Source organism: Garra rufa, chromosome 3, assembly GCF_049309525.1.
Source record: "Garra rufa chromosome 3, GarRuf1.0, whole genome shotgun sequence".
Classification (NCBI taxonomy): Eukaryota; Metazoa; Chordata; class Actinopteri; order Cypriniformes; family Cyprinidae; genus Garra; species Garra rufa.
In genome coordinates, this window is record NC_133363.1 from 12,835,945 (window position 1) to 12,846,699 (window position 10,755).

At 37.3% G+C, this 10,755-nt stretch overlaps 1 protein-coding gene across 1 annotated transcript in view; it reads right to left on the reverse strand.

The window, feature by feature from the left end:
* dhodh (dihydroorotate dehydrogenase) overlaps positions 1 to 10,499 on the reverse strand; it is a 14,781-nt gene extending 4,282 nt beyond the window's left edge. The window contains exons 1-5 of the mRNA XM_073836859.1: positions 10,474 to 10,499; positions 9,596 to 9,808; positions 7,817 to 8,016; positions 2,134 to 2,216; positions 1,713 to 1,900 (exon numbers count right to left, since the gene is read on the reverse strand). Of these exons, the coding sequence (XP_073692960.1) occupies positions 1,713 to 1,900; positions 2,134 to 2,216; positions 7,817 to 8,016; positions 9,596 to 9,808; positions 10,474 to 10,491 (702 nt within the window). The 5' untranslated portion in view covers positions 10,492 to 10,499. The remainder of the gene's footprint in view (positions 1 to 1,712; positions 1,901 to 2,133; positions 2,217 to 7,816; positions 8,017 to 9,595; positions 9,809 to 10,473) is intronic.
* Positions 10,500 to 10,755: the final 256 nt, after the last annotated feature.

Consider the following 10,755-nt stretch of genomic DNA (forward strand, 5'->3'; position numbering starts at 1 on the left):
AATTTCTGTTCCAAAAATTAACAAAGGTCTTACAGGTTTTGAAATATATGAGGGTGAGTAATTAATGACAGAATTTTCATTTTTGGGTGAACTATCTCTTTAACACTAAAGACTAGGGATGCACGATATTTATCGGACAGATAAATTATCGACCGATATGGGTAAAAATTACGTCATTTTTATTGCTCCGATAAATAAATGAAACCCGATCCGATAAAGTACTCTTACTGGTAAATCAATCAATCAGTCTGGTTTATCTGAGAGTCATCTGCTTTCCGAGTGCAAGTGACTGCAGCTGTAAACTGCAGTGACTCTCGGCCTTTGTCGCGTTTAATACGTCATCATCTGTGTCGTCATCATCGCCTTCGCAGGTCTGGAAGTTTTTCACGGTGACAGAGGAGGACAATGCTACTGCTATTTGCAACACATGTTTAACAAGGATTCTGAGAGGAGGTAAAAAGCCGTTAAGTTTTAACAATCTTATATCTCACTTCAGCGGTCGTCACCGCGGTGAATCTGTTTTAGGGGCCGTTCACATGTCGCGCCTAAAAACGCGTGGAAAACGCTGAAGCGCCGCCTTCTCTTTCTTTCCAAACCCAAAGTCTTTGCCAAACCGCTCTGTAGTTTGAGCTCCAGTGGCGTCTGCCGTTGCTAAGCAGCCATGACATGCGCTCTCCATAAAGACGCGGTAGTTTCAGCAAAGAATAAATAGATTTTCAGCATTAAAAATCGCTTGCAGTAACGTTAGCTCTGTTATCAGATTTATTTAAAAATGTTTATTCCTGTACAGCTTTGATAAGCTGTTTCTCCACCTTGCCAGTGCTTTCAGTGTTATTAAGGGAAAGGATGAAGCTGATTGGTTGGTTCATGTCACATGACCTGCGTTGCGCTTGCAGCATTCTGAAGAGTTGAGATGTTTTTATCTCGATTCTGATGTTTTATTCCCCGCCTTGTATGATTTGGCTGCTGCACACATTCATAATATGATCAATAAGAATGGACTACATGTAAGCTTTAACAGACATTTGGACATCTGACTTTACTCCATGATGCACTTTTCATTTTTTCCAGGTTGACAAAATGTCAAAGCATTTTATTTTATTTAGAATTGTGGTGCCTTACACAAAAAAAAAAAAAAAAAAAAAACATTTTTGAAGAGTCAGGACTGTTTGCTATGATTGTTAGACCCAGATATATAATATAAATGTCATTAGTTTATCTTAGATTTTGTATTCTCCTGTGTGCACAAAATTATCATATAAAAATATGAATGTATTGGTTATCGGTATCGGTATCGGCATCGGCCAAAAGAAGGACTTAATTATCGGCTATCGGTATCGGTAAGAATTTTTCATATCGTGCATCCCTACTAAAGACAAAATAAAAACTCATTCTGGTGGGGTGCTACTTTTCACTTGTGGAAAAATATACACCAGCATGCAATGACATGTTACATGGTATTTTAGTTTATATAATTTATATTTATATTTAAATATATTACTTTACTATTATTTAATTGCAATATTGGTTTGGTACAGACATTTTTATTTAATTGTGCTTATATTTGCTTCTTTTATCATTGAACATTATTTTGATAAATCACATAACCAAACTGTATCAAGGATCTGTACTGTTTCTACATCACGTTTAAAAAGATGTGGCATTGCCCATCCCAATTAAAATATCCATTCAGAAATGGAATGATGAACTACCTTGTCCAGAAGGTGGCGCAGTTCTTCCTTGCCCTGTAGGTCTCTAAGGCCAGGAGTGTTGGGGCTGCTAACATTCACTACTAGGTAGTCAGCGAGTGGACCCAGTGTCTGCACTCCCTCCACATAATCTGACGCTGCATCTGTAGAAAGCTTGTTCTTCCCCAGATTGATGCCAAGAGGATTACCTGCTGATATTGGAAATTTATACTGTCAGGGCAGCAGGACCTTTCCTGGCACAGCTGAACAGATGTATTCAAATAAGTAGGAAAAAACACTGAATGTCTTATTTCCAAGGCATTAAGGGAAATTATGTTATGTAAAGATATGTTCACAGTCTTGAGAAAAATTTTAAAAACATACGGAAACTTATCCTTCATGGTAAATGTGACTAAAATGAGGAAATTGTGTGTCTATTATTTACCTTTTGTTAGTTCTGACTGCACATGCTTTCTGGCTTTCAACCTTTCTTGCACTGCAGAAAGGCCACAACTGTTGAACCCATATCTGAAATACACAAACCACAACACAGGTATAATACATGAATTATTAGTGAAATAGTTACAGTATACAAAAGTATTTGACATTTACTAAACAGTTCCATGGCACTACCTTGGTTTGTGGACACACTGGCAGATGGTATTAATTGCAGTATCATGTAAATACCATATATGTGACCCTGGACCACAAAACCAGTCATAAGGTTAAATTTGACAAAACTGAGATTTATACATCATACGAAAGCTCAATAAATAAGCTTTCTATTGATGTATGGTTTGTTAGGATAGGACAATATTTGGCCGAGATACATCTATTTGAAATCAGAAATCTGAGGATGCAAAAAAATCAAAAAGACTGAGAAAATCACCTTTAAAGTTGTCCAAATTAGATTCTTAATGCATATTACAAATCAAAAATTACATTTTGATATGTTTACAGAAAGAATTTTACAAAAAGTCTTCATGGAACATGAACTTTACTTAATTTCTTAATGATTTTTGGCATAAAAGAAAAATTGAAAATTTTGACCCATGCAATGTATTTTTGGCTATTGCTATAAATATACCCCAGCGACTTAAGACTGGTTTTGTGGTCCAGGGTCACATATTAGGTTTATAATCATGACAAAACCATGGGATTTCCATCTGACCACTTTACTGCACCACAGTATTTATGTATCAGTGAATAAATACCAGGCAAGAATTAGATGACCAAAAAAAGAAAGACTAACAAGTCTAAGGGTCTTTTTTTGGGTCTTTTTGATTACAAAAATAACACAACTGAAGCCATTGTGTCTGTATCAAAAATAGTAGTGTTGCTACAGTTTGTTATTTAGGTTTGGGGTTTGTTTAAATCACATGCATTTTAAAAGAGAAAGTCCAACTTTCAAATGGCAAGCAGCATTTGGCATTCAAAACTTGCAACATGGACAAACGCCACTCATTTACTCCATCCGGAGGGACTCCACCCTTGTTTGAATGTCTGTGAAGAACCTGTACACAACACTGGCTGAAAATATTGGTGTGTGACTGACATCAATTATATTTTTATTGTTCAATGTTAACATTCAACAGACCAAAGACACTCTTTTTGTTATTCACTTATAAAATAGAAAACCATGTCCAGTCAGAAATTCAGATTATGTTCAAGCATATTCATGGAAAAAAACAGTATACTTATTCAAATATTTTCCATTTGGAACAAAATCGACTTTCACGGAGTATGAACAAAAAAAGGACATGTATCACAGGTAGTGTGTAGTGAATTTTCAGGGGGAAAAAAAACAGAACAAAAGTGTTTTTTTTTTTTTTTTAAATGTATTCAATAGACTGATAACAGCTACTAAAGTTATGCTGAAGCAAGGCACATGACTGAATGCTAAACTGGCAGATTCCTTCAAGAGAAGCTGGCTCGCCTGCACCTCATTTGCATATTCTCCATAGAGAAAATAAACACTGTATGTGTGACTGAGAAATGCTAATACCATCTAACTCTAAATTATGCAATCTTTCACCAACTAGTCTGTACAACTTGACTTACTGAGACAACTTAAGCTATAGAGGAACTTTTCTAATAACATTTCTAATAAGTGTTGGGTTCTAAAATTCATTCTATAAATAATGGATTATACTCATCCCAGAATATACAGTACTCAGCATAAATGAATACACCCCTCCGAACAAATACAAAAATTTCTTAATGACCACCAATACAAATCATAGAAAGATGGTAAAGCTGACATTTAATAAATATATAACTAATAAAACAAAGGAAATTAATATCTGAAAAATATGTAAATTAGCCAATTTTGTATAGTATACAAAGACCATTCCTTCACCCGGAATCTCTCCAAATCCTTCAGAATACCAGCTCCATGTTGGTGCTTCTCTTCAGTTCACCCCACTCATTTTCTACAGGGTTCAGGTCAGGGAACTGAGACAGCTGTGGCAGAAGCTTCATTTTGTGCTCAGTGACACATTTTTGTGTTGATTTTTGTGTTTGTTTTGGATCATTGTCCAAAGTAACATAGTCAATTATAAGATTTCTTACAGAGGGAGTCAGGTTTAGGTTTTTTATCTGTTTGCATTTGATAGAATCCATGATACCATGATGTCCAGGACCTCAGAAAAATAGGCCCACAACAATGAAGATCCAGCAGTATATTTAACTGTGGACATGGGCTACTTTTTTCTCTGTTTGCACCAAACCCATCTGGTGGGTTTGCTGTCAAAAAGCTATTTTTTTATGTTTCATCTGACCATAGAAGCCAGTCCCATTTTAAGTCCCAGTTGTGTCTGACAACTAAATATACTGTAGTCTTAAAACCCATTTGAAGAACATGTGGTGATGTAGGGACTGTTTGATATATTTTTTAGGCTTTCTGACACCAAGATTCAACTTATCTCTGTAATTCTAATGCATGCATTAGGATGATACAGACATACATCCTCTTCCAGGCAGATTTGTAACATTTCTAGTTGATTTGAACCTAATTATTGCCCAAATAGTGGAAATGGGAAATTTCAATGCTTTAGCTATTTTCTTACATCAGAACTACATTCTTTGGTTTTCACCTTGTGATAGATGAATAAGAGAATTTGGCCTTTGTGTTCCTCAAATGTATAATCCTGTGGAACAGGAAGTCACTGCTAGACAATTTCAGTCAATCCTGGTGTGGTACAAAATGTAAATATGAATGAATATACTTGAATGAATGAATATATTTTCTAGGGGTGCCAATAGTGGTAGCCAACATGCATTGGAGAAAAACATTTATTTCATAATGTGTTTACACGTTATGAGAGCACACTCTTGGTGCTCAAGAGTGTTAGAGTTGGGTACAATACAGAAGGATTTTCACTCTGGGAGAAAGCATATTGTCATTTTCATGTTAAATAAATGGCCAACAACGCAGGGAATGAAGAGAGAGTAGTAACATCTTGTGTTTCTATTTTTTGTATTATATCACACAGTGGTGGCTTTTGCCAGCTCTGAGAAACTTGTTTGGTATTTTTCTTTCTCTTTTCTTTTTAGCAAAATCATCCATATTGAAATGAAAGCTTCAGGGACCTTGTCACAAGTCCATTAGTCTCAGCCTCAGACGTCACGCCCACGGAACGTTGGCTAAACGTCTGATGCATATGGTACACTTAACTGGAAACACTTCAGGAATGTCGAAGTCGTCATCTGATTAGAATTTGACCGGAATTCCGGGAGACGCGAGTGTCGCGTTTATTTTCGGTCCGCCGGGAAACAAAGCGCAGGCGGATTTACTCGGCGTTTTGCTAAAAGGTGCTTATGCAGACGCCATTGTTGTTATACACATTTGCGACGTTCGCGAACAAATTACTGACTTACTGCTAGTTCTCCCTCTTCTTCATTATCTTTCAATGCTGGTTATTTCAATGACTGACTTGTTGCAGGCCAGTCTGTTGTTGTGGGGGCATTTCCACGCACCGAAACGTGACGCTGAACGAAACGAACTGTGATTGGTTGTTTAACATGTCGATCAAACGGTCTTATGGGCGGGCCTTGGCCAATGAAAGCTGCCATGAGTTCCAGACCTTCAGCCGTCAGTCTGAAGGTCTGGCTACGCGAGACTACAAGTCCATTGTTCTTGAAACTCTCAACTGGTTCCAATGTTGACAGCATTAAATCTGAGAATGATTCAATAGGCTACATAACACCTTTAATTGTCAAGAAACTACTTGTTTATCTCTTGATCAAAAATTGCCTTTAACTTGCATATTTTTCTGTTTAATAAATAAATAATATTGTACAAAATATAAGCTAAAAATAAAAATTAGGGGTGGGCATAGATTAATTTTTTTAATCTAGATTAATCTAGATTAAATCTTGGAATTAATCTAGATTAATCTAGATTAAAATGGCTAATTTGAATTCTGCTGAAGGCATTCAGAATATGTGTGCAAATAATGACTAAAAGTAAGTCTTCGAGAACGGGCCAGGTGGCGCATTAGATCAGGCGCTCATCTCCTGTTTCCAAAATGCATCACAAACTGCTTGACAATTGCATTTACAACATAATTATGTATACAAACTTGTGTAACCATGTACTTCTGTGCAAAAGGCTGCACGACGTGCGCGTGCTGCACAGACGCGCACCGGCATGGATATCTGCGTGCATAGTCTTGGGTTAAACTGCGTTGCTTTTAGAAGCGTCAATTCAGTTGTTGCATATAGTTTAATGTCTTTATTTCGGGATTATCAAAGTAAATTATAACTCACGTGCCCCAGTAAAAAGGGTCTAGCAACGCACCTGCCCTGAAGCGGCTTCATAGCTGCATTCATGTTTGCACGTCTCATTTGATGTGGTAATTTCACAGAAGTTGAAGACTCGTTCTCGCCCCCTACAGTGCAATTCGACTAGGTATACGTCATCCGCGCTAAAATATCAAGGTGAAAGTCATCATAGCTCACGTAGTTTAGACCCAGCTCCCAACCCAACTTTGAGAATAGATTAACAGCGATATTTTTTTTTATCGCCCGATAAGAGTCTCACGTTAACGCAGCACGTTAACGCCGATAACGGCCCACCACTAATAAAAATGTAATCGTTTTATTAGGTAGCTTTCAGGAGGGTGTACTTATTTTTGAAACAACATTTTAGCACTTTGATAAGAAAATCTAATTCTGAAATGCTTCTTTGGTAATTGATCAAGATAACTTGCTTGAATATTATATCTTCAAATAATCCTTATCTGTCTTTAAAGGGTTATGAAATCCCAGATTACTTTTTCAGCGATTTTAGCAGAAGTGTTTGTGTTGCACATCATAGAAAGCAACGTTAGCATCTGTTATATTAATTGTTAGAGATAACTGGTTAATTTTGAGCTGTTTTGCACTATTTTCATCTTCCGGGATTAAAATCTACATTGTGGTGACGTCACCATTTGTGATGTGGCAATGGACTATAGTACATCGATGACACATCGGTGTCTCATAAATATCCTATGAGAAGTCGCTTCACTTAATTATTCATGACAGCATGTGCTGATTTGCTGTGACAGGCGCTTCAGACTATAGGATTGCGTACATTAACTGAGAGAAACGTTCATGGATCGAAAGAGAGTGTAAGACTTGGGCACACGCGATTCATTCATAAAGTAAGTGCAAGCGTTTTTTCCTTGACGCAACACATCAAAATAAGCCTGAACAGTTATTAGAGGTTCAACAGCGCGTTCATATAAATGTTTTAGATACACAGTGCAAATGGCCGTGCATTTATTTGTGTTTTAAACTCGACGGGAGCGAAATGAAACTGTCTGAACCCAAAGTTGTCTGTCTCCCCTCTCCACGCAGCGAGCGCACCACGCCCCCTTTTGCACCATTTTTCAAAACTGGTGAGAGCTAGCCAGTGCTGAAACCAGGGGGGTTTCATAACCCTTTAAAGTAAAGAATAATTGATTAATTCAGAGGGGGTGTACTCATTTATGCTGAGAGAGAATGTGAAGCTTACTGAGGTGGCTGAAGACAACCCAAAGATGCCCAAGACAAAGGCTGGAAAAACAGACATCAAATTCTATTCTGAGAGCCTGGAGACATATCACAGTATCTTTGTCTTTGTAGATGAAATGTAGCCATACCTGTTAATGACGGCTTGGTCTGAGTCCAGTCTAAACACACGTGGCTTTGGGTTTCCCTCCTGTGCCTTTGGGGTTACAGTTCCCACCTCTACGAAACCAAAGCCCAGCCTATAGAGGCCATCCACTGCCTCTCCATGCTTGTCAAAGCCTGCTGCTAACCCAACTGGGTTCTGGAATTTTCGACCCATCACATGCACTTCCTGATGGAAATAAATGTGGAAAATTTTTACTTTAAAGGGATGGTTCGGAGTAGAATTGACTTCATTGCTATGCAATCCGAAGCCCTTGTAAATACCCCATCCAAAGTTTTTTTTACCTTAGTCGAACATTTATGGAGATATTAGAGTTTTTCGAATTGCTTGTTACAGGAGTGAATGGTACATGTGATGTATCTCGTAAATTGCACCACTAAACGTGCAAGTAATCTTACCAAACTTGTACAGTAGTGTAAATAGGTTATGTACTCACAAAACGCTGCATCAGAACATTTGTAAGTCCACCACGAGTGTTTTAAAAACACGTTTTACCCGAGAACTACTAGTCTCAAAAACTACAAGTCAACGTCACTTCCCTGGTTTGAAAAAAGCACGTAAAAGTCCTCCTACTACATCTGTGTGCATGTCAACTTGTAGGAGGACTTTTACGTGCTTTTTTCAAACCAGGGACGTGACGTCGACGTGTCGCCATTAGTAGTTTTTGAGACTAGTAGTTCTCGGGTAAAACGTGTTTTTAAAACACTCATGGTGGACTTACAAATGTTCCGATGCAGCGTTTTGTGAGTACATAATCTATTTACACTACTGTACAAGTTTGGTAAGATTACTTGCACGTTTAGTGGTGCAATTTACGAGATACATCACATGTACCAATCACTCCTGTAACAAGCAATTCGAAAAACTCTAATATCTCCATAAATGTTTGACTAAGGTAAAAAAAACTTCGGATGGGGTATTTACATGGGCTTCGGAGTGCATTGCAATGAAGTCAATTCTACTCCGAACCATCCCTTTAACTTCCTTAAAAAAATTAAAAATAATCCAGAGTGGCCAATATAATGCACATACACTACATGGCCAAGAATGTGGGCAACCACTCTGTAATTAAAGCAAAAATACATGTGACCCTGGACCTGGTCGTAAGGAGCACAGGTATATTTGTAGCAATAGCTAACAATACATTGTATGGGTCAAAAATGTCAAATTTTCTTTTATGCCAAAATTCATTAGGATATTAAGTAAAGATCATGTTCCATGAAGAGATTTTGTATATTTCCTACAGTAATATACATTTATAAGAACTTCATCTGGACAAGTTCAAAGGCAATTTTCTCAATAATTAGATTTTTTTGCACCCTCAAATTCCAGATTTTGTTGTATCTCGGCCAAATATTGTCATATCCTAACAGACCATACATCAATGGAAAGCTTTGCATATGTATATTTCAGATGATGTATAGAAAATCTCAGTTTCAAAAACTGACGCTTATGTCTGGGCTTTGTGGTCCAGGGTCACATATCTTAATGCTTACTGGCAAATCTTACAGTCTTAAAATCTTCCAGCACATAGTGACATTCTACAGAACAAAACTGGCCAGCACAAAGGAGACTGTACAAATAAGGAAAAACATATTGTGAGATTGATTATGATGATCAAAAGAATAAAAGATGTCAAATTTGCAGTCGCTGCCTCAGCTTTTGTATTAGAAACATTTATGTAACAGCATTGACTATTTTTTTGTAATCCATATAGAAGTTTATCACTAATATTTAACATGCTGACCAGTGAGGCTGGGTCCTTGTAGTTGTTGTGAGGCACAAGTCCAAGACCAATCAACCGAACAGCCATGACATGAGCCGTCTCTGCCCCCACAAACCTCTGCAGCACAGGCATGAGAGCACTGGCATAGAAGCGCTCATCTCCGGAGGCTGTGAGGTATCCCAGGAACAGGGCGCTGCCACATCCTATGATCTTTAAGGCATCTTTCGCTTGTTTCTGCAAAGGTCAAGAGAGGATACTTAAGTAACAAGAGACCACATTTTTTTTCTAGAAAAAAAGACAGTGCCCCATTTTAAAAGAAACTATCTCAAGCACACACTATAAACGTGGGCTAAAACTCCAAACTGAATATCAGGCTCATCAAAGATTTTGTCTTTGTCTTGGTACTGAAATTTTGACTTTTATTACAGTATTATGTTAATATTATGTATATTTAGTATTATGTCAGATATGTTAATACTATAAAGCCTAACTTTACAAAAAAAAAAGTACTAAGTTAGCACTATGGATCAGTGGTGGTATAATACCATGATGTAATACTATAATACTGAATGGTAACTATATTTATGTACTGTAATATTTCAAAGGTAAATGTCCAAAATACTCAAGGTATTATCCTGGTATTTTTGCTCGTGTAATGCAATTAAAGTTACCATAGCAATTCAATAAACCTGAGACTTTACTTTGATTTCAGGGCATTACAGAAGGTTTACTTCCATTATATATTCACACAAACTGGGAGCTGATTCAATACACGTAAGACGCAAAACAACAAAAAAGTGCTACTTATTTATCTGTACACGCATGCTCTGCTTATGCTGGTGACACCTTAAAAAACCCACAAAACTTTGTCTAAGACCAGCGACACATCGCTTATTCACCTTCAGTCGTCCCGCCATGAGTGTTGCATGACACCATCCAAACAACGTGCGTGCAGCGCTTCGCTGTTCACTTCCTGAATGAAATCTCGCGAGAACGAAATAGGAGCAAACCTGAGGGAGAATTTCATTTGAGATATTTGTTAGATAACACAGCTGAATGTGTGAAATTAACAGTTAATTAAGTGGAATTTTTGATGTAACATTTAATATTGTTAAATGTGACAATTATAAACACAGTTTGCTAATGTTGCACTTGTTAAAAAAGAAAACGTGTAATGTACT